The sequence below is a fragment of the Arvicanthis niloticus genome, chromosome 20, assembly GCF_011762505.2.
Source record: "Arvicanthis niloticus isolate mArvNil1 chromosome 20, mArvNil1.pat.X, whole genome shotgun sequence".
In the NCBI taxonomy this organism is placed as follows: domain Eukaryota; kingdom Metazoa; phylum Chordata; class Mammalia; order Rodentia; family Muridae; genus Arvicanthis; species Arvicanthis niloticus.
In genome coordinates, this window is record NC_047677.1 from 44,420,462 (window position 1) to 44,444,849 (window position 24,388).

Consider the following 24,388-nt stretch of genomic DNA (forward strand, 5'->3'; position numbering starts at 1 on the left):
TGGGAGGCAGAGGCAGGTGGATTTCTGAGTTCAAGGCCAGCCTGGTCTACAGAGTGAGTTCCAGGACAGCCAGGGCTACACAGAGAAACCCTGTCTCAAAAAACCAAACAAAAAAAAAAAAAAAAAAAGAGTAAAACTATTCATCTTTCTTTTTTTGAGACATGGTCCCACAAAGCCCAAAGCTGGATTTGAACTCACCACGTACCCAAGGATGACTTTGGATTCCTCACACTCCTGCCTTCATCTGGGATTTGAACCCAGAGCTTCATGAGTGTTAGGCAGACACTTTACTAAGAAGCCACATCTTCAGCCTGTTTAAAAGGCTCCAGACAGAGCTACTGTTTCAATACATAGTTCTATTGTTTCCAATGTTTGGATACACAGTTCTGAAACTGCTTCCCACCACACTCTGTGTATTCCTAACCTGCTAGTAGTGGGTTTACTAATAGTTCAACTGGGCTTAACTAAACACAGGTTAAGTTTAGCGCAATTTTCAGAGGACTGGTTCAAGAGATGAAGGACGCTCGACAATTTAGTGGCACTCCATTCAAATGGATGTTAACCTACACAATCTCAAGACATCACCATGTGAAACTAAGGACTTTCTTCTTTCTCCTAGTGTAAATCAGAGATCAGCACCCTGTGTTTCTGTGTTCCAGTAAAACTTTATTTTAAATTTAAATTATTTTTAAATTTAATTATGTGTACATGGTGGGGAGATTGCCTGTGATTGCTTACGGAAGCTACAAGAGGATGTAGGATACCCCGGAGCTGGAAAGGCAGGCAGTTGTGAGCCACTTTATGTGGGTGCTAGGAATCGAACTCGGATCCTTCTACAAGAACAGCTGAGCCAGCTCTCAAAACTAAAACTTCTTTTGTTTTAAAACGAGTGTCTGGGCCGTAGTTTGCCAACTCCTGACACAATATATCAAGACTTGATGACATGAACCAGAAAGATGGCTTGGCAGGTAAAGACGCCTGATACCAAGCAGGATGACGTGAGTTCAAATCTCCAGGGCCCACATTGGGAGACGAGAGAATTGACTGGCAAGGGTCATCTCCAGATGTATGGAATGGCATCCGTGCATGCACACATATCAAATAAAATGTTAAAAAAAAAAAAGAAGACATAACCATATATCTTCGAGAAGATTTTCATGGGGCTGGAGAGATAGCTCAGTGGTTAAGAGCACTGACTGCTCTTCCAGAGGTCCTGAGTTCAATTCCCAGCAACCACATGGTGGCTCACAGCCATCTGTAATGGGATCTGATGCCCTCTTCTGACCTGCAGGCATACATACAGGCAGAATGCTGTATACATAATACAGAAATAAATCTTTAAAAAACAAAACCAAGCCAAAAAAAAAAAAAAAAAAAAAAAAAAAAAAAAAAGGTGTTCACAAAGACATAGATGGCTCCAATTTAATACTCATAGAAATTGAACCCAGGTCCAGGATTTCAGCAACGCTAGGCAAGCCCTGGACCACTAAACCTTCCCTTTAACCCTCTTTTTCAGTTTCATTCTGGGAGGCAGGGGTAGCCCACAAAGTAGCCCAGCAAGGCCTTAAACTTAAAACTCCCCTGCCTCAGACTCATGAGTAGCTGAGATCACAGGCCTGCACCACTAGGCCCAGGTCATCAGATAAGTTTACAATAACTGCAAAAGCTCTTCTTACCTGCGGCAGCTGCTTGGCAATGTCGCCACCCACAAAGACAGCCTCGAGATAGACCCACAGGTTCTGGACCACCAGCCACTCTTCAATGATATCCGAGGAAGTAGACAATTTATAGACCCAATTCTGGATATTTTTTTTAAACGGGGTATTATATCTAAAAGCCAAGAATAGAAAACATATTTCTGACTGTGGCCGGCGCTGGGGTGCCATTTGCTGACACATTTGGGCTTTACAGATCTCCGGGAGGAGGTGGGGGGGTCTCCCAGAATGAGAAACTTACTCAAATAACCATGTACTCTCCCCAGCAGGGCCCTATGCATGCTGGGAAGTGACTTCCAAATGAACTCTCCTTCCAGAGAACCCTGAGAAGGCTGAGTTTTGTGGTACCGTATGTATATTCTACCAGGTTATGTCCATGTAAGTATAAGATTCAAGGACTCAAGTCCAATGCCCTCCTCTGGCTTCTCCAGAATGCCTGCACACATACACCATACACACAGATACACACAGGCACACATATATTAAAACAACAACAATAAACCCCACTGCAATTAGCCAGGAGGATGGAAGCTACAAACCAAAGACCCGGATCTGTCTCTCTTCAGGTCAACCTACAGCCTGATTTCAAGAGGTTTTCATGCTCTCACTGGATGGTTTCAGTGGAAAATCTACAATGACCGGTGGGAACTGCCAGGCCACGACATCCAGGAGGCAATGCTACAGTCATCATTGCCAGGGGTACTCAGATTCAAATCTTTACAGGCTGGGGTCAGAGGTCATGCTGGATGCCAGCCATTAGCGAGGGATTCCCACCTTAGAGAGTTAGAATGCTCACATTCCCTGGACACCCACCTCTGTCGATGACGGTGTTGTGATATGTTTCTTAGGCATTTGAGGGCAAGAACAGTCAAAGGCTGCTGGAGCTGGAGAGACAGCTCGGCAGTTAAAAGCACTGGCTGAGTTCAGTTCTCAGCATCCATATCAGACGGTTTATAACCACCTGTAACTCCAGTTCCAGGGGATTCAATGCCCCTTTAGGAGTTCACTATAGGCACCTGTATGTATACATGTGGCATACACACAGACTGATAGACACGTACATGTAATTTAAAAAAACAAAACAAAAACCTGAGATCAGCTGTGAGGGTTGGGGTTACAAATGCTCTCACTGGCTGGCCCCTCTCTTTGTAGGCAGCATAGCGCTGTTTGAACGGCCTATCCTGGGGCTAACATGTACGAGAGCATCCATCCTGGGAAAATACGGGAGATGGTACCTCTGAGGGAGCGGTCATGATTCTTAGGAAAAGTAGACACTGTGTACAGGTGTGCACAAAAGCTTGAACAGAATCTGATTAAATGTCCCAGCTACAAAACTAGCCTGTACCTAGTCATTTGTGATGCTAACAACCAAATTTAAATCTTGGCCGTGAATTATAAAATTACCTGTTGCTCAGCAAGGAGCCTAAAACCATCAAGCTGTCTTCCATTAAGGTGATAATCTCGCCAGACTCCGTCCCTTTGAGCAGGAGCTCGCCTTTGCCCTTAAATGCTGCAAAACTCAGGTTTTGGTTGGTCCAGTTCTCAATCACCTGTGTCAGCTTGGCTTCAATGTCCTTCTCCTTAATGGCGGATATGCAGATGTCCTTTCGAGGAAGATAAGAGAACGGGTCAGGGAGAGTCTCAACCATGCATTCTGTGAACCATAAAACCATAGCACCTGGAGCACAGAAGGAACCAGAAGTCGCCAGAAAAGACCGGAAGTCGCTTTGCTGAGGCCTTGACTTGTAGCTGAGAAAGCCAAGATTCCCCATGCTGCAGGTTCACACCAGAACCAATTAACAATCTAGACAAGGCAGACAGGTGGGATGGCTCAGCAGATAACGGTGCTTGCCACCCAGCCTGATGATGCGAGCCCAGCCACCCCTGGAGCCCATCTGGTAGGAGAGAACCAACTCCTGGAAGTTGTCCTATGGTTTCCACACACGCACACATGCACAATAAATAATTATTTAAAATATGGGAAAGGAAAACTGCATTTCTATTTTACTTTTTTTTTTTTAACTCAAAAAAGCCTTTGTAAGAAGCACTGAATTAAAAAAATTGGGACAAAACATCCAACTCACCAAAATCAAAATACATAAATACCATAAACTTTTTTTTTAAATATAAGTGCAGCTGAAAGACAGGAGGGTAGACTGGCAGGCTCTTACACGAATGTGTTTCAGGTGATCATTGTAACGTTGACATCAGTATATACCTAATAAACCTCTATCCACCCTCCATTTCATCGGAGTACCTCAGAAACCCTGAACACCATAAATCTGCATGATTAATGTTTTATCCAAATTCTCCCCAACTATTTCCTTTTTTACTGGCCCAAGCATGCACCCAACAACTCCAATCTGACCAGCTCTGCACCCCTAGCATGCACATGGCACATTTTCTTATTTTGCTATCAACTATTCTTCAACAAACAGAAGGTGCAAGCTATTTTGAAGGAGTAAAGAAAAGTTCAGACTCTCCTTTTTCAAGAAATATACAGGGCAAAACAACTCTCAAGAATCGAGAAAAAAAAATCAAGGCTGGACGTGGTGACACACCAGGAGGCAAAAGAAGACAGACTGCTGGGAGTTTGAGACCAACCTGGCCTACATAGTGAGTTCCAGGCCAGTCAGAGTTACATAGTGAGACCCTATCACACACACACACACACACACACACACACACACACACACACACACACACACACACGTATATAAAAATAAAATAAATCTTAAAATAAAACGATTTAAAAATCTGTGTAAGGTATCCAGGAAGGGAAATACAGCATAGGCTCTCCCTTGGGTTGAAACTAAAACAGAGTAATTGCTAACACAGAAGGAGGAAGAGTGAACCTCGCAGGAAGGAAGGGGAGGAACAGACACCAGAATCCAGAGGACAGGAGAAAGAAGGCCTAGGATCACATCGCAGAGCAAGGTGACCATTCTTCACAGTGACATTGATTGTGCATTTAATGAAGAACCAGAAAAGGCAGGGGGGCTCCAAGACCACACACACAAGGAAATGAAAAAGAGATACATGGAAACGTGAATTGCCCGGATCTGACCATGACATTCTATGTATGTATTGAATCCTCACTCTGAGTTCCACAAATATGTGCAACTACATGTCGGGTAAAATTTAAAAATAAAATAAATGTCAGAGCTGGAGAGATGGCTCCGTGGTTCCCGTCACCCATACTATGCAGCTCAGAACCACCTGTAACTGCGGGGATCTGACGCCCCCTTCTGGCCTCTGCAGGTACTACACTCTCATGCACATATCCCCACACAGCCGTTCACACGTGATGATTTCACGAAAGAAAGAGGCAACACTCTTTAGTGGCTTGCTGATCCCTCCCTCCCACACTCACTTCAATATCATCCTTGTTCTTAAGGAGTGGCGCTTCCATGATATTTCTCAGACAGAACGTATCCGATTCCACGTCAAACGGGGTGCCAGTGAGCTCCGAGATTCGGTCCCAATGCCTCTGCTTCATCGCCTTGTTGGTCATCATCTCCAGTAGCGGACACGACTCACTGAAGTCATCGATTCTTTTTTTGAGGTCCAAAAACGCCTGCCAGTCTTTGAGTCCTTTGGGGAGTTTTCGACATCTTTCAGGAAGAAAAAGAAAAAAAAAAAAAAGATTCTCACCTGTGAGGTTGTTACTGTTTTAGTTTTTAAGAAAGTCCCCCGCCCTTTGAAGAAAGCATTATAAACAGACAGCGACTATGTATATGACTGGTTTTGCTTACATGTATGTGTGCTATTTATATGCCTGGTGCCCAAAGGGACCAGAAGAGGGTACTGGATCCCATGAAACTAAGAGATAGTTGTGAGCTACCATGCAAATGCTAGGAGCAGAATCCAGGTCCTTAGGAAGAATAGCCAGTGCTTTGAATCGCTGAGCCATCTCCCCAGCCCCTGATATGCCCCCCTCCTTTTGAAAAAGATTTATTTTTAATTGTGGGGGAGGGGTATATGTGGGTATGCTGGGTACACGCGCCATGTGCATGCAGTACCCAGAGAGGCCAGAAGAGGGTGCTCTGGAGTTGGAGTTACAAGTGGTTCTTAGGCACCTGATGTGGTTGCCTGGAATTGAACTGGGGTCCTCGGAGAGAGCCTCGGAGAGAGCAAGCAGCACTCTTAACCACGGAGCCTTCTCTCTAGCCCTAGCTTGTGAATGATCTTACGGGAGCCTTGTGGGACAAACACTAACATAGCAGAGGCTCACCTGTTCTGGAATTCCTGCAGCTCAGCATTGATCTTCTCAATATCTACATCTCCCCAAAGGATCTCATAATATCCACTGATGCTGCCCATGACGGTGTCGTACAAGCCATACAGCTTCTGGAGCAAGTTGAGCTCTTTTCTGAGGAACAAAATAATGACGTGAGTAACGTCTCTCGGCCATGAGATGCACACGGCAGTAGTGGTTTCTGATACAAAGTCTTTGTTAAGCTCCGTCAGGAAGGTTGAGTCCCACAACATTCTAAATCATAGAATCACTTGGCATGAACCAACCGCTTGATTATTCTATAAGGGACAAATCTGGACTCTTTTTTATATCTAAGACATATACTATGTTGTTAGTTATCCTGTTTGTTTGTTTTTGTTTGTTTCTTGGAGACGGGGGTCTCACTGTGCAGCCCTGGCTGGCCTGGAACTATGTAAACCAGTCTGGCCTTGAACTCACATCGATCCCCTGCCCCTGCCTCCAGACTGCTGGGATTAAAAGTGTGAAACACCACATCCAGCTCCAGTTATCCTACATTCCAATTTTTAAAATCATTTTCCTTTTCCATGACCCTAAGAATAATTTTATTTTTCCCTCAGAGGTTATTCCAAGTCATGTTAAAGGTGTGTAAAATAAGAGGGGGACAGAAGAATTGTGACATTTTCTACAGGGTGACATCATAGTGGAAAATCACTACTTTATTGTCCTTTGGGTGACAGGCTGTGTTTCAGCAAAATATAAAAACAGAGCTCTGAAGACACTGTTTCTGCATCTTTCCCTTTTTCTAACCTGTATCTAGAACAGCCGGGAATTCAGAATTACTCAGTATCTTCCTAGAAACAAACTGACAACTGAACCAGAGTTCAAGTTCATTACATTTAATACTTTGTGATGAATGGTAGATTTCAGAGGCCGGAAAGATGGCTCATCAGACAGAGGTGCTTGTAGCTAAGCCAGATGACCTGAGTTTAAACCCTGGGTCCCACACACTGGAAAGAGATAATCAACTCACATAAGTTGTCCTCTGATCCCCACACACAGGCTGTGGCACACACACACATGATTAAAAATAAATGTAATTGTTAAATAAAATATCACTAAATAAATGGTCCATGAGCCTACACGCCTTGCTATACTAGAGATTAGCAGGTTGTAAGAATTCCTCAATGGTCATATATAAGGGAAGATGTTCTGGAATCTTGCCTCAGACAGCCTAATTTAATAAGCCATAGATGAGAATCAGATACCTGCAAGTCTAATATAACTGGTGAAGAGACTACATTTGGAGATCGGTGTTTTAGAAAAGAGAGCAAAACCATCTACCCCAAACGGCTGGCTGAATCATTCATCTACCTGGCAGTGAAAGTCAACATCCAAGACTCTAAAAGCACTATGGTAGTGCCTCTCCCCATGTGCTGGGGATCAAACCCAGGGCCTCACACATAGTAGGCAAAACACCCTACCACTAAGCCATGCCCCTGCCTCATTGCTGCTTTTGAGAAAAGGTATAGTTAAGATCCTATTGGTTGTGCCCTATTTAAATCCCAGATATGTTGCTTAAAATCAAGCAAGTCATTTAACCATCAATTTCAATACAATCTATGCCTACCCTATGAGGCAGAGCCCCCTTGATGTAAATGTAGTCAGAAGAGAAGTTAAAAGTATAGGGGTCAAAATGTCAATACTTCAGATTCACTGATATCGTCCAAAATTAATGAAAAGGAGAAGTCACAAGCTAACTCTATGTGAGTCCAGAATTACTGCAATGGGGATTTTCTCCAGCAACCTTCGTGTGTGTGTGTGTGTGTGTGTGTGTGTGTGTGTGTGTGTGTGTGTGTGTGTGCATGTGTATTAGTTACTTTTCTGATGTTGTGACAAAATACTCTGAAAAAAAAAAACCACTGGAGGGTTTTATTTTAGCTCCAATTAGAAGCTATGGTCCTTTAGTCACACAGCTAGTCACACAGGTGGCTCCAGGAAAGAGAGGTTTCTTTTAGCTAGGAAGTTTGAGGTTACTGTCCTTTAGAGGGAACTTCGAGGTGGCTGGTCACATGTCATCCAGACAAGAAGCACAAAGTGGCAAATGCTGACACTCAGTCTGCTTTCTCCTTTTTATACAGTTTAGGATCCCAGCCTAGGGGATGACGCCACCCACAGTGAGAGGATCTTACCACTTCAGTTACCCTGGAGTCCATCTCCCACATGACTCTAGATCTCAAGTGGATAGATAAAATGAAGCACCATGGAGATTATGCCCCTAACAAGTCAGACACTGTAGGAGTAGGGGGAATATTTAGGGGCAGCCAAAGCCATGTTCTTTTCTGTGTGGGGGCGGTATTTACTGATCTGCATGGAAAACTTGCAAGTTTTCAGAACTTACCTAGTTTTGTGTAAAACCTCATAGTCAGTCACAGGTAATCCAAAAAGTTGTTCCCCGGATGAATACGTGACAAATTTCCTCCATAGATCATCGAAATTGGCCTATAACAAAGACTTTTCTTGAACGTTTTACTGACATAGAATTAATTCACGTCCCATTAATTTATGATTTATTATAATTGAGAGAAAGGGTAACGGACATGAAAGGAAGGCTTTGTGGGGAAAATTTATTCTTATCCAAGCCACCAGAGGAAAGCAGAACGCTTAGGGAAGTTAACTTCCAAGCACTCTACGCACATGTACTTTATATTAAATTAATTCTTTAACGAACTAAGTGATCTCCAGAAATGCTATATTTCAAATCCCCGTCTGCACATTTGAAAGTAATAAAATGGCATCCTAGAAACCCGTAATTTGAGGGTGTTTTTTTTTTTTTTTTTTTTTTTTTTTTTTTCTACTTTAGCAATCTCTCTCCTTCCCAGGGGACTCCAAAGTGAGACACGAGTTAGCCTAAGAGAGCCAACTTTTTTCTTTATGTACAGTATGGAGTCTAGAAATTGTAACACCAAAGCTAACACACCCCTTTTCCTAAGACTAATTTTATTTTTAACTCTGTGTGTACACGTGTATCTGTGTGTATATACACGTGTATGCGGTGACCACAGAGGCCAGAAGGGAACATAAGCTCCCCGAGAGTTGGAGTCACAGGTGGTTGTGAGTCACCACATGGATGCTGGGATCCCAACTCAGGTCCTCTGCAAGAAGATTGTAAGGTCTTTCCTGCTGGGTTGTCCTCTTAGGCACCCTCCTTTTGAAAAATGTTTCATTACAGGGTGAGTAGTATATACTCAATTGCTAAAATGTGACCCTTGTTCAAAGCATGGATACAACAGTAGTGATCCATCTGTTACAATGTAAACATGCCATGGGAGTCCCTTTTCCATGGTTACACTCTCCAGAGAGTGAAGGTCCCCCTACATGGCCATGCTTAGCTCTCACTGTTGAGTCTATGCACAAACTGTAAATCCTCCTCCACCTGCCTGATTCTGTTTATTCCTCCACAATGCACCTGAGATGCCTCTTCTTCCAGGGAGCCTTCTCTGCTTGCCCTAGTAGTTGCCATCTGGGGTGGGAGACCCATGCTCCTACTTCCAAACTCCAAGTCTCCATAACTAGATCAGAATCATGTCCTTTAGCTTGCTGTTGTCCCCATTTTAGCAGCTTAGAGATAACAACCACTTCCTAATTGAATTTCTATCAACAAAGCCACACAACGAGTATCTTATATTTTTTTCAGATTTATTTTTACTGTATGTGTTTAAGCATTTGTCTATATGTGTGTATGTGTACTGTGTGTGTGCAATGCCCAAAGAGGCCAGAAGAGGGCACTGGACTTCCCGGAAGTGGAGTTACAGATGATTTTGAGTCACCATGTGAGTGTCAGGAACCAAACCCAGGTTCCCCTGAAGGAGCAGCAGGTGCTCCTAACCACTGAGCCGTCTCTCCAGCTCTCACCCCCGACCCCTTTAATTACTGAGAATGCAAGGAGGATAGGAAATACAAAAATATTCTAGAGCCACTGCAGGAAAGAGAGTTTTTTAAGGTGGAGTGGGAGCAGAAACAGGGAACAGAATTGCTTAGGGCTCATTGGGGGCCAAATTTAAGGAGCACTCCATGAATTTACAAACCAGTCATCCAAATGGAGAAAGACAGTGATTGATTAGTCGGATCCAAAGGAATATTATACAGTACAGACCAAGGGGGTTTTAAAGCAATACGGATAAAAGGCAGACTAACACTGAGGACAAGGTAAGTGGGAAAGCAATGTCAAGACACAGCATTCAAACTCTTATACTGAACACAGCATACTGTCCTACCAGTTTCCTTGACTTTATCTACCAGAAGAAATGCTAAGAAATGGAACAAAGTATTAAGTTCACAACACTCAAGGCATCATTCTCCAACAAAACTGAAATTCTGTGCGCAGCTGAGAGGGGGACAGGGAAGAGGAAGGAGGGAGAGAGGATGGGAGAGGAGGGATGGAGAGATGGAGGAATGGAAGGATGGAAGGATGAAGGGATGAAGAGAGGGAGGGATGGAGGGATAAATGATATTGTTTACAAGACAGAACCCTGGGGCTTGATGACCCCAGACTAGTCTATTTGGTGAGTTCCAGGCCACTGAGAGACCCTATCTCTAAAGAGAGAAAGGGGGGACGAGAGAGACATGAGAGAGAGATGAGAAAGACAGAAAGAGAAGATGACACCAAGGTTGTCCTCTACCCTCCAAATAAATGTGCACGTGTCCACACACACAGGTGTATCCACACACATATGCACACGCATACACATATGTGCACACATGAGCAAACACATGAGCACACACCTGCAGTCACTCACAAGATTACAATGCAACTAATATTTGCATGTATTTTAAACATTAAGTTTTTCTACTATAAGATAAAAAATTTTCCCCCTAAAATTGTATTTTAAAATACTGCATTGTTAATGTGACAGAGGAAACTGTTTTTACCTGGAATATCTGCAGCCTGTTGCTAGCCTCTTGGGGTGGAATATTTGGTACCATGGGTCCTTCCTGTAAGAAATAATAGTATCTCCATTCTTACTCTTAATCAATACATGTGTCAGTTAACGGTTCTGTCTAGAATTCCCTTTTATTCTTCTAAGAAGATTTAAGTTGCTTTTGAGGTCTCTCTGTGTCTCTCTCTCTCTCTCTCTCTCTCTCTCTCTCTCTTTCTCTGTGTGTGTGTGTGTGTGTGCACACATGTGTGTGTATGTGTCTGTCTGTCTGTCTGTCTGTCTGTCTCTCCGTGTCTGCCAGTGTTTGGGGGATGGGGGGGACAAATATGCATACATGCATGCAGGTACTCTCAGAGGCCAGAAGAGGGCATCAGATTCCATGTAGCTGGAGTCAGAAGCATTGTGAGGTACCCAGCACTGGTGCTTACATCCAAACTGCTTCTCACAGCTAAGCAGCCAGTGCTCGGAATTGCTGAGACGTCTCCCAGGCCCTCTGTCCAAAATTCTGTAGAAATTCTAACTCCTAGACAGGCTAACGTTCTAGACCAACGCTTATTTCAACAGTTGCATCTGCTTTCTTTCTCTGTCCCAAAGGAATGCCTCTATGGGGAGCTGCAGACACTCAAACCAGATCATTGACATACAGTTTGCCGCCTTCTTTCAATAGGTCCTTTGAACTTCACATGCACTTACTACACACATTGTAAAGTGCAGCGTGGTGCGTTTTAAATTACCGTCTCATAGGCTTCGGTGAAGTTTATGACGTCCTCACGGAAGATTTCCACCGACTCAAGCAGGCTGCTTTTAAACTTAGGTTGCACTTGCACGAGTTCATCTTGTACGGAGACCTGGAACCAAAGAGAATATTCAGCACAGGGGTCTGAGTGATGTATTAAAAATGAAAAGTAACGTTCTCCGGCAAGTCTGTCATGCCATAGACAGTGGCGATAAAGCGGCCTCTCCTCACTTGTTATATTATGCACAAGGGACCTGGACACACTTACAGGACACTAAAGTCCTTCTTTGCTTTGTCACTCAAGAGGACCATGGCACCACAGATAAAAATTAACTCAAGATGCACTAGAAGCCTAAATGTAAAGACTATACTTATCAAACTAGTCTAAGAAAACATAGGCATGGATCTGCATAACAGGATTCTGGTCGAGGATTTCCTGAATACGGTATGAGAGTACAGGTATCAAAAGAAAAGGCTGGATTGGCTGGGCTTCCATGAAAATAGAAAACACTGGTGTGCCGGGCGGTGGTGGCCCACACCTTTAATCCCAGCACTTGGGAGGCAGAGGCAGGTGGATCTCTGAGTTCGAGGCCAGCCTGGTCTACAGAGTGAGTTCCAGGACAGCCAGGACTACACAGAGAAACCCTGTCTCGAAAAACCAAAAACAAACAAACAAACAAACAAAAAAACCACTGGTGTGCTTCAGAAGGTGCTGCTGAGAACATAAGAGGGTCGGAGCTGAGATGATATCGCGGTGGTACAACTCCACTGAGCGTGGATGAAGGGGCCTGAGTCTGACCGTTCCCAGCATCGCCAAGTCAATCAGACCATCGGTAAAACAAAAGGACTATACCCACAATGAGAGAGAAAACACTTGCAAATCATAGATGAGAGGAGGAACCCAAAATATATTAAGACTCATAAAAGTCAACAATAAGGAAAAGCTCATTTAACCAAAAAAAAAAAAAAAAAAAAAAAAAATTAAGCCAAAGATTTCCGAGCACGTTCCTCTGGCGCTCTACAAATGGCCAATAAAACGGTCACGTGAGCAGATGTTTGATATCGTTAGCAACTGAAAGAAAGACAAAGTGCCTGGGGCGCTTGAAAATGAACGCTAAGTTAGAGATGCCTCTTGTGGGCCCCTGTAGCCTACGACTCCTTCTACATCAAATATTCAGAAAAGATAAATCCACAGACATGCAAAGTGCTTCAGGGCTGGGGGGGAGGGAGGAGGCGGAGAATGAGGAGCATCTGCTTACAGGCACAGGGTGCCTTCAGGGGATATCGAGTATGTTCTATCTAGAAGGAGGTCATGATGGTTTTTAGACCATCTACTAATATATTTAAAAAAAAAAAAAAACTGCTGAGTTTCCTGGATCAGAATGACCACTCTTTTAGTATGCAGGTTACATGTCAACAGAATTATTATAGATGGCAGATTTTCAAAGTTCAAAATGCCTTTTCCTGGAAGCCATGACTTAATAGAAAGATGGGATTAAGTTGTGTGCTTACAGCTTTGCTCTGCAGTTTGTTGAATGAGTATCTCAGGGTGTCAACGCCTTCCGACTCTTCCTTGGTTACTTCAACCTCAAATCTGTTCAAAATGCCGTAGGCTTCCTGCAAAGGGGCAGCAGAGTTCAGAAACGCCTCAGGGAAGGCAGCCGCTGGCAGTTGTAGACACATCCTAAAACCACCTACTTTGTCGAGGAAGATGGGGAATGGTTTCCAAAATTAAAGCTATGGGTGAGTCTCTATGAGTGCTGACTGGGGACCACGGGCTCTGAAACCCGCACTTCCCTGCCACCCCTGGAGATGTAGGTAGACCCCAGTGAGAGACTCTAGCTTAGAAAACATCCGTAGAGCTATTTTCTGCGTCTCTCCTCCATGATCTTGGGTCAATGCCTATGGGATCCTGTCTCATACATTAAAGCAGGAATCAGCTATGGAAGGAGTGAACGGAAATGATGGGTATCAATACTCAGTTGGCTTTATCAAAAGAATGTTTTCTGAAGAAGTATATGATCATTTATTAAATAGCGAGGGATGGGTGTTCGGCGTCCCAAATTCCCACGTACTGAGATCTTAAAAGTACCAAGACGTGAACATCATTAGCTACCAGTGGGCTCAGAAAGCATGCAGTGGTAATGAGCATCAGGTATTCTGCCAGTTTAGGTGAGAAATGTCCCCCATAGGCTAAGGAATTTGAAAACACTTGGTCCCCAGTTGGTGACACTGTTTAAGGACACTCAGAGGAAGTATATCTCTTGGGGAGGGATTTGAGGGCTTAAAGCTTCTCCCTCCTCCCATGAGCTCTCTCTGCCTCATGCTTGTGTTAGAAGGTGTGAGCTCCCGGCTGCCTGCTCCTACCATGGTACCCGTTGCTTGCCACCAAGGTCCCCAGCCATGACTGCCTCTTATCCCTTTTATCCCCCTGGAACACAGAGACCAAACAAGACTCTTCCTTCCACAGCTGCTTTTAGTCATGGGGGTGGTTTTGGTTTTGGTTTTTGGTTTTCTTTTCCTGAGACAGGGTTTGTCTATGTAACAGAGCCCTGGCTGTCCTAGACTTCCTTTGTAGACCAGGCTATTCTTGAACTCACAGAGATCTGCCTGCCTCTGCATTCCAAGTGCTGGGATTAAAGGCGTGCGCTACCACGCTGGGCTTGGTCATGGTGTTTAATCAAAGCAACAGAATGTAACTAATAGCGGTAAGAATGTAACTAATAGAAATCCGAATGTAACTAATAGAGATCTAAATGTAACTAATAGAGGTAAGAATGTAACTAATAGAAGTAAGAATGTAACTAACAGAGGTCAGAATGTAACTAATAAAGATACGAATGTAACTAATAGAGGTACCAGGAGGAGGCGCAGTACCGACTCCCCAGGCACTATAAACTACATGGGAGGATGCTGTCTGAAGAGAACAAACCAAGTGGGAAACCAGCTAAGAGTGGTTCTCGTCATCACTAAGAGTCAAAACAACTATATATTCCAAACACTATCAATCATGAACTACTTGTGACGGATGGAATCTTGGTATTCCCCAGTGAGCTCCAGGACCAAGATGATACATGTAGGAGCTCAGAAGCCACTGAGAATTTACACTCTGGTAATTTACCATGGTTGTAACAACAACAACAAAAACAAAAGAATATGGCACTTTCCCCTAATATCTTCTATTCATCTGAGCTCCGCCAGGTGACTCCTGAATCTGCACAGGTTCTCCTGCCCACAGCATGTGTAAGCTTATCAGTAAGACCTACCACTGGTGTCTAGGAAGGTATCTGTAGAACTTTCCTAACAACGTAGGATTAATATGGGAGGGTGTGATCAATACCTCCTGTAAGATGTTGGCACCTGCATCAAACACTGGACATTGCCTAGCCGAGTAAAGAATATTAATATATCCCTCTGTATCTGGTTGGTGTTGAAGTCTTTAGAATGCCCTCAAAGACATCAGCATCAAAAAAGACTATTCCGAGCCGGGCAATGGCGATCCATGCCTTTAATCCCAACACTCGGGAGGCAGAGGCAGGCAGATCTCTGAGTTCGAGGCCAGTCTGGTCTATAGAGTGAGTTCTAAGACATCCAGGGATATACAAAGTACCCAACCTACTTAAAACCCAACCTTACCCAACCCACCCCCAAAAAACTATTCCCTCTATGAGATGAAGAAATGTATTACAGAATCACTTTTTTAAAGCTTGCTTTTCTGTTTTTAAAAGGCATTTCAGGAAAGCAAAATGCAAAATCATTACTCACTTCAATTGGCCCCAAAGTCATGTCCATTTGAATTTCATTATCTCGGATACAAGACAAAGCTTCCATGGCGAATCTGACATCGTCTAAGTCTCGGATGGGTCTGGACAACTTTTTCAAGTATTCGTTGATAAATGTTATCATGTCCGACATTTTCTTCTTATATTCTTCGTTCAAGTATCGACAGAGCAGCATCTTCCACGCCTTGGCCTCGATTGATAAGGCTAACTTCATTGGCTCTGGAGAGGACGAGACAGACAAAAGCGGGACTCTGAAACAGTATGCTGTGTGCGCTGCGGATCCCGGCATCTCAGCCATCTGCCCACATTCAGAATTCATTGACCAGAAATGACCTGTGGTCACCTGAAGCATGACAAGCCAGTTAGATGTGCTCCAAGTTAGGAGACTGCAAAGAATGTCCCCGCTTCCATGGCATAAATCTGGCTGCAGATGTCTGTTTTTTTGAGATAGGGTTTCCTTGTGTAGCCATGGCTGCCCTGAAACTGGCTCTGTGGACCAGGCTGGCCTCAAACTCGGAGATGCACCTGCCTCTGCCTCCAGAGTGGTAGTGATAAAGGTATGTGCCACCACCATCCAGCTAGGGCAGAGTTTCTAAGTGAAGACTCCTGCTATGGCAGTCTTGCTCAGCTCGGGACACTCTATCATCAGGACCCACCCCCCTTATTCTGTGTAGTTCCCTCTAGGGAAGCTCCTTTCTATGGAATGAAATTTATTTCTCCCAGCAAACCACGGTCCTGGCTTGCCTGTTCTTCTACTCTGTCCCTGTCCTGTCCACTTGAGAGTATTTATATAACAAGACTCTACCCTGACTCAGCTCATACAGACTCACATGTACCAATGTGAAGAGTCCTTTCTTGAAAAGTTGGGATGAGAGTTGAGAGTCACTGGAAAGCAGAAAAACCAGAGAGAAGAAGAAAGGAGCAGAGAGAAAGGACATCCTCAGCCTTCTACACGGGTCCCGTGGTCCCCTAGTCCACTCTGAAGGCCCATTGGCTTCGTGGGTTTTGTGGTATACGTGTTTCATCTTAGCTTTTCAAGATTTATTTTGTGATTATGTATTAGTGTATGGGGACATGTACACGTGAGAGAAATACACAAAGGCCAGAAAGGAGCGCTGGACTCGGTGGATCCGGAGTTACAGGCAGTTGCGAGTCATCTGACATGGGATCTTGGGAACCAAACTTGAGTCTGCAAGAGCAGTACACCCTCTGAACCAGCAACCCTCTCTCTGACCCCCAGCTTTGTATTTGAAGGTAGCATAAATGTGTGTGATGGCTTGAGTCTCTAGTTCCCCTGCATTCAGAAGACAGAGGCAGGAGGATCAGGAGTTCAAGGTCATCTTCAGCTGTAAAGTTACTTGGGCCTAGCCTGGACTAAATGAGACTCTGTCTTAGAAAAACCAAAGGAAAAAAAATGAAAGAAAAGAATATGGATGGCCTAGAACGACTTGGTATTTGCAGTATTATACCAAAGCTACTTGCTGAGGCAAATACCATGTCACCGGTCCCATCCCAATGTCCCTTCCATTCAAAGTAAAACATCACTACCTTGTAAAAAAAAAAAAAAAAAAACCAGAGAGATACTACTTTATGTAACTCTTAGACTCTAGATCAGGCCTCAAAAGTAGCCTTTTCTTGATCCCTACCACAGCCCTTCCCTTCTGGCAGACACCATTGATACATTGTTTCCGAGTCCCTAGCTACCAGATTTCCACAGGCCCAGGTTGCTCCCTAGGGAAGTCAGTTTGCATCAAAGGAGGATGGATAACCACGTATGCACTTCCCCATCCTTTCCCCCGGCTCCTCTCTAGGAATCAGAAAACCTAATATGAAACCTCCCCCCTCCTTAGAGTTATGAGAAGGAACCTCACGTCTGCCATGGCCCCCGATTCCTTCTCAGAGTTCCCACCATGCTATTGTCTCTCTGTGGCTTCAACAACTCTTCTAAGAACCCCTTCCCCTCAACAATCCACCTCAGTTGTCCCTCTTGAACCCGCACCAGAGACCCGTTAGGAACATGGCTGCAGTTACCCGTGTGCAGTTCCAGGGCTCCTACAACGATAATGGGCTTCAGTTCCTCGATCTCCTGCTCAAAAGTGGCATAGTGGAGAATTTCTGATCGGATCTCAGTCAGGGAAGGGTTGTTGGCCAGAAACTCCTGTCAGGTAACACAACAATTAATACTTCCTTCACTCCTTAGGAGTCTAACGTTCTCACTTGTAACACTTAACTTACGAACAGTACTTGCTCTGTAGCAGGATTCTCATACAGGGACATGGGACCCTAAAGCTCTCTGCTAGAAAGCAGTGTTTATTTATGCTGGCGCTGGCTCAGTGGATTCACATAATTCCAAGTCTCAAGCATAATAACCTCTGAACCTTATATGCCCCTCATTTGTTTCTCTTTATATTTTAGCCCTTGGCTCCCTGTGGTGGTTTGAATACATTTGGCCCATCGAGAGTGGTACTGTTAGGAGGTGTGGCCTCATTGGAGGAAGTGTGTCCCTGTGTGGGTGGAGCTCTCCTATGCTCAGGCTCCGCCCATTGTGGAAGAGAGCTTTTTCCTAGCTGCCTGAGGATGCCAGTTTTCTCCTGGTTGCCTTCGGAACAAGATGTGGAACTCTCAGCTCCTTCAGTGCCATGACTGCCTGGACACTGTCATATTTTCCTGCCTTGATGATAATAGACTGAACCTCTGAACCTGTAAGCCAGCCCCAATTAAATGTTGCCCTTGTGAGAGTTGCCTCAGTCATGGTGTCTCTTCACAGCAATGGAAACTCTAAGACACTCCCTTACATGGTAGCATATATTCTGATGGGGTGGTCTAAGTTACAGGGTACTCCAAAGCCATGCATATGCACACAGCTCCTGATTGTGTTATAATATGCAGTCCCTTTGTTTGGGGGGAGGATCCTAACTACAGTTCATACACTTGTACATTTCTCTGTGCCATGAGACACTGGCTTCAAATAGAACAAGGGATCCTGATAGGACCTAGGGCTGAAGTTCGCAGGACACCGGGACTAATCAGTCTGGGTTCAGAAGCCTCCTGATGTCTCGATTGTGCATGACTGTCCTCTGTGCTCAGCTGAGCCCATCTGCAAAAGGTCATCATAGCTAGGCTTGCCAACTGCTGACCTTCCGTCATACAAGGAGAGGGCAGGTGGGACACCCACCCACAAGTATCCCGCCCCTCTCTCCAGCCAACTGAATACAAATCTGTCCTGATTGTCTATGACCTTCAGCATCTCTGGGAGGGCCTAGAGTACAGAGGCTGGAGAGAAAGAGCCAAAGGAAGGGGGCTCCATCTACACGGCCCATGGGGAAGGTGTCATCCCTGCTGGACATAGCCCTCACAATACAGCTTTTAGGGTTACCATGCTCTGAAAGTAAATAAACTCTCTGGTTCCCCAGGGGGAACTTTGATGGAAATGAACGTTGGTCTGTCACTGAGACTTTATGAGAAAGTAGGTACATTGTTGCCTGGTCCCACCACAGCCTCCTTGTTATCCACTGCCTCGGGGTATCGGTGTGAGAATAACTAGCTGCTTTGCGTTTGTGAGGTCTTGCCTCTGCTAGGAGTCCTCGAATTACCCTCAAAAGCTTCGTCCCACCCCATCTCTCCACACACAACTCACGGGTCAGAGGTCAACAGACCAGATACAAATAATAAATGTGTAAATAAATACATAAAACGCACCATCAGTGGAAACCCACCTTGACTTTCACATCTCTGTCTTCTGTCCAGAGAGTTTTGTACTTCTGAAAGTCCTGCAGGGCCTCAGTGGCCGCCTTCCGGAGAGAATTCACAGAGGAGGACAGGAGGAGGACCAGCTTGGAGATATCCTTGTGCTCTGCCACGCCAGGGTAGAAGTTCTTCAGCTTCCTGGCCGGGATGGTTTCTTCAAACGACCCTGCAAGCAGATGTTTCCAATGGCGAGAGTGTCTGTATCTAACATTGGAGTTCTTACCAACCGTGGTATGGGGCTCATTTTATAGACATGTGTGTGCAGTTTATGGTTTGGATTGGTCACACATACCATTTATTTACTTGAAAGTCAAGAGTGCAATGGGGGGGGGGGGTGTCAGTGCTCTTATTTCTCTGTGTAGTTCCCAAGAAAAGAGAACAGACAAACTTGGTGGCAAGAACTTTCAGCCACTGGGCCATCTCATTAGCCCCAAATTTTATATATATGTGTGTGCATGTATGTATATGTATATATACATATATATACACATATGTATATATATATGTGTGTGTGTGTATTTACTATTTTTATTTCTATTTGTTTATTTAGTGTGTCTAGTATGTACATGTATGTTCCCAGGCATGTCATATTAAGGGGGTCAGCAGTCAGCTGTGGGATTATGTTCCCTCCCTCCACCAGATGGACCCTGGAGACTTCACTTGGATGGTCAGGCTGCTGAGTGAGCACCTTTTCTTGCTGGGTCATCTCGCTTACACCACCCAGCCCACCCCTACCCCACATCTCCCTACCCTGGCTTTCTTTTTGAGACAGGATCTCATATATAGTAACCCAGGTTGGCCTTAAACTTGCTATATAGCCAACATGGTCCTTGAATTCTGATCTTCCTGATACCTCCCTCGTGAGTACCAGGATGACGGGCATGCACCACCATGGTTGGCACCATTTTCCTTTGCTTGGCCTATGCAGCACTTTAAAAAAAATTATATATATATATATATACAATTAAAAAGGCATGAGGCTTCACGTGAAATTACAGACTCTCAGTTTCACCTTTGAAACAGGATAAACATGTGATTAGGAGGCCATGTTCCTGCCGGGAAGCAATAGCCCAGCTGACTGGAACCTGTGGTGTTTACCCAGTTGCCTGCAATCCCATTTGCTCTGCTGCTGAATTAGATTTAAGCAAAATAAAACACAAGGTGCTAGCTTAGTTTGATTGGCTGGCTGACTGATGCTGTGGTGTGTTTTGTATTACTGGGAGTACATTTGAGCTTAGCGTGAGCTGGGGGACCAATCCCAGCACCCACTCGTGATGGCTCACAGCCATTCAAAACCCTGCCTCCAGGAGACTCCGTGCTGTCTTCTGATCAGGCACATATGGGGTGCATAGATAGACATGCTAGTAAAACACCTGTACACATAAAATCAACCTAAAATAAAATGAAGGCTGTGTTTGCTTTCTCATTCCCGTTTTGAGACATCTGTTAGCCATTTGCTGCTGTTACCCATCATGCATCTGTGAAAGGCACAAAGGCTTATGGGACCACAAAGAATGCTGAGAGCAGGATCAGCACTGAGATCTGTTTTCACCCTTCGCCTTTCGGAATTACTGCACAATGATAAAACGATAAACCTCGTTCTCCTAGGACCAAACTCTTGTTGTATGTTATGTTGCAGATAAAAAAAAAAGTGGGCAGTTGTGATTTTAACGAAGTAAAAATTAGTAAGTAAACATATTATCTAAGAAACATAAGGCATATGCTGGTGCATGTCCATAATCCTAGCACGTGGGGGAAGTAAAGGCAGGAGGACCGGCAGTTCAAGGTTATCTTTGGCCACATAGAATGTTTGAAGCAAGCCTGGCTACATGAGACCTCTTGCCTTAAGGGAAAAAAAAAATATATATATATATACACTTTTATATGCGTATATAATTTATACTATATATACTTGTATATACATATACTTACATACTTTTATATATACATATACTATATACTACATATATTTATATATAGTATATATACACTATATATAAGTAATTATAAAAGCATATATACTTATATACTTATACACATAAAAGTATATATACTTCTATATAAGTATATATATTATAAATGTATATATACTACATATTTACCTATATAGTGAATACTATACATACATACATATATACATGTATAGTATATAGATCATGTACTATATACTATATGTACTTATGTATACATAAGTACATATACTATATATGTATGTGATATATACAATATGTGATATATGCTATACATAAGTATATAACTATATAGTATGTGATATATATCATATTATATAATTGTGTAATATATATTATATGTATGCTATCTTATACTATATATACTATATTATATAGGATATAATGTATACTAAATATGTATGTACTTATATACATATATTATATATGAATATATATATATATATATTTATGGACACAGAGAGAGAAAGAGAGATAGAGGGAGAGATGGGGTGCTAGAGAGATGGCTCAGTGGTAAAGAGCGATTGCTGCTCTTGCAGAAGACCCAGGTTCAGTTCCTAACATCCATATCAGGAAGCAACCGCCTATAACTCCAGCTCTGGGGTCTCAGGGGTACCTTCTTCAGGCCTCTGTGAGCACCTGCACACACATGCACACGCACATACATTTTGGTTTCACTTTTTCTCTTCTCTCACTGTCCAGGAATCTAATGCAGGTGTTTCAGTTTTCTTACTCTCTTCCTTCTTCAGTGGTTTCCCCGTGGCTGAGCTTTGGTCGGAACCGCGAGAATTGTTCTGAGGAGATTTTATCCGCCTGACCTGCTGCTGTCCCCAGTGGGCCACTCCTCTGCTGACCTCCAGGGTCAACTGGATCATGCGGTTGATGGCTTGCTGAATGTCATCCAGGCTGGGAACCATCACCTATGAGAAGCAGCAGCATGTATATAATTCTCCCCAACCCACCTCATTCTACAAATCTAACGTATACACACACACACACACAGAGAGAGAGAGAGAGAGAGAGAGAGAGAGAGAGAGAGAGAGAGAGAGAGAGAAATAATAAACCTTTAAAATAAAATAAAAACACATGGAACCAAGGTCTTTCTGTAAGTTAAAGTACAGTTCTCACATAGAGGGTTGTTTTTGTTTTTTGTTTTTTTTTTTTTAATTTCTACATGGTTACTCATTTTTGCAACACTGGGGACCCAAAGCCTCACATCCTAAACACTCACCTAATGTTTTAAAGATTCATTACCAAAACACCGCTGCAAACAAGACTCACCACATTAGGGATCGCAAGATGCACTTCGGTTTTGATGAAGGAAACAATGTCCTCTGACCGCCTTCGCCCTTGGCTAGAATGAACAGACAGTTTAACTGGTGAGTGTTAGCTCAATTTCGATTCCTCACACTGTGTGTTTCCATCCTAAAAATAAAGACCGTCTTTAATCTTGGAAAAGCAAACATCCCCAAACCAAAGCTCTGGAAGCATCAAGAAGAGGAAGCAGAAAGAATTTAAGAGCTGGAGGGTAGCGGAGGTGCTGGGAAGCACCCTCTTGCGGACATGGCGTGACCACTGCGTTCATCGGCTCTCTACCTGCAAGAGACCTGCACAAGCTCAAGGCAACAAGATCAGTCACAGATGAGACACATGGGTAACCAAGAAAAAGAGGACATGAAGGGGGGGAGGTACATTGGGAATGCCTGGGGAGAGTGGGAAGAGGGGGTTGGTGGGAAGATATGATCATGAATATTGTTTACAGGTGTATAGCTGTCCTAGAAATCAATAAAAGTCATGGTATTGTTAAGAGACTTTTTTTTTAAATGCCAAGTTACACCAAAAGGATGCTGTTTATCATAGAACTATAAATAGCACAGGACCGAAAAGGTATCATTTTGATACTCTTGGAGGTAAAATATTAATTGTGCATACATTTCCTAGTATTTGAATGCTGGCTTCCCCTGGTTAGTAATAACTAACCATACAAAGTCAGTGAATGGCATTCTTTTGAGAGGCTAGGATTTAGACAGAGTCCCTGGTAGGCAGTCAGATAGGGAGAGGGGCCGTGGTTATGCAATAAAAGTGGTCAATTTCCAATATGGCTGGAGTCTTCCTTACCCTCCTTACTTGAGACAAAACCCTGGCAGCTTAAAACAAAGGCCTTATAGACTTCCAGTCTCTCACCAGAAGGCCCCTGCTGATGGACTGGCCCAATAAGTTCAAGGCTGGACCAGGACATGTTACACAACAGTTCTGGATCAATCAGTTATCCTATTATTCTTCAAAGTGACCAAGTTTAAATTAGGGGAGGAAAACTCTACAGAGGCTTTAAAAGCCCAGCCCCTGAGACTAGATTTGTTGGCTTTCTGAGTGTCTTTTTCTCTGTGTGCAGCCTGTGCATGTGTGCTCTCACACTCATAACTCTTTCTTTAAATGCTGATTGTGTCTGCTACTGTCTGTCGTATCTGAGACTTCTCTGCTGTTACCTGTTTCACTCCAGATTTTCCCTGCCTTTTAACTCATTAATCAGAAAAGAAAGAGCATCTAATTAAGACCACCTAAATTAGTGGTTCTCAACTTTCCTAATGCAGTTTTGACCTTTAATACAGGTGATCATGTTGTAGTGACCCCAAGCATAAAGTTATTTTGTTGCTACTTCATAGCTGTAATTTTGTTACTATTATGAATTGCAATATAAGATAGCGATTGTGCATGATGTCTGATGATATGTGACTCCCCACGGGGCCGAATCACAGGTTGAAAAACCACTGCTCCAGACTGTCTCACTTTGTTCTCAGGCTTGCAACAATAGAGGCCATCACCGACAAAAACTACACTTCATGTTACTTACTTATAATTTGTTTATTTTTATATGACTGGGATTAAAACGAGGCCTTTGTGTATGCTGAGAAAGTATTCTGCTGCTGAGCTATGTCTCCAGACTTCATTCTCTCTTTTATTTTGGTTTCACTAACTTGTCCAGGGCTGCCCTTGAACTGACTGTAGCCCAGGCTGACCTTGAACCTGTGATTCTCCTGCCTTAAATCTCCTAAGTGCCTAAGGTTACAGGCTGGTGCCACCAGACCCAGGCTCACACACTTTTTAATAGACACTTCTACATGATTAGACATGAAGAAATAAATTGTTATGGCCCGTTTTCTGTATGAGGTATGCTGAAACTCCTTCCAGTCTCAGGGAAGCAGGAGATGCTAGGGCCCCTCCCCCAGCTGGCAGCTGAAGTAGCTTGTCTCTGGAACTCTAAGAGCTGGGAAGTTGCTGTGG

General features: G+C 43.7%; 1 protein-coding gene across 1 annotated transcript in view; it reads right to left on the reverse strand.

Moving 5' to 3' along the window:
• Dnah8 (dynein axonemal heavy chain 8) overlaps window positions 1-24,388 on the reverse strand; it is a 237,184-nt gene that overhangs the window by 151,265 nt on the left and 61,531 nt on the right. Inside the window, exons 24-36 of the mRNA XM_034524086.2 lie at window positions 22,388-22,460; window positions 21,840-22,026; window positions 19,106-19,302; window positions 17,421-17,547; window positions 15,373-15,608; window positions 13,120-13,224; window positions 11,606-11,719; window positions 10,864-10,926; window positions 8,333-8,433; window positions 5,950-6,087; window positions 5,089-5,329; window positions 3,120-3,319; window positions 1,677-1,830 (exon numbers count right to left, since the gene is read on the reverse strand). Of these exons, the coding sequence (XP_034379977.1) occupies window positions 1,677-1,830; window positions 3,120-3,319; window positions 5,089-5,329; window positions 5,950-6,087; window positions 8,333-8,433; window positions 10,864-10,926; window positions 11,606-11,719; window positions 13,120-13,224; window positions 15,373-15,608; window positions 17,421-17,547; window positions 19,106-19,302; window positions 21,840-22,026; window positions 22,388-22,460 (1,936 nt within the window). The remainder of the gene's footprint in view (window positions 1-1,676; window positions 1,831-3,119; window positions 3,320-5,088; window positions 5,330-5,949; window positions 6,088-8,332; window positions 8,434-10,863; window positions 10,927-11,605; window positions 11,720-13,119; window positions 13,225-15,372; window positions 15,609-17,420; window positions 17,548-19,105; window positions 19,303-21,839; window positions 22,027-22,387; window positions 22,461-24,388) is intronic.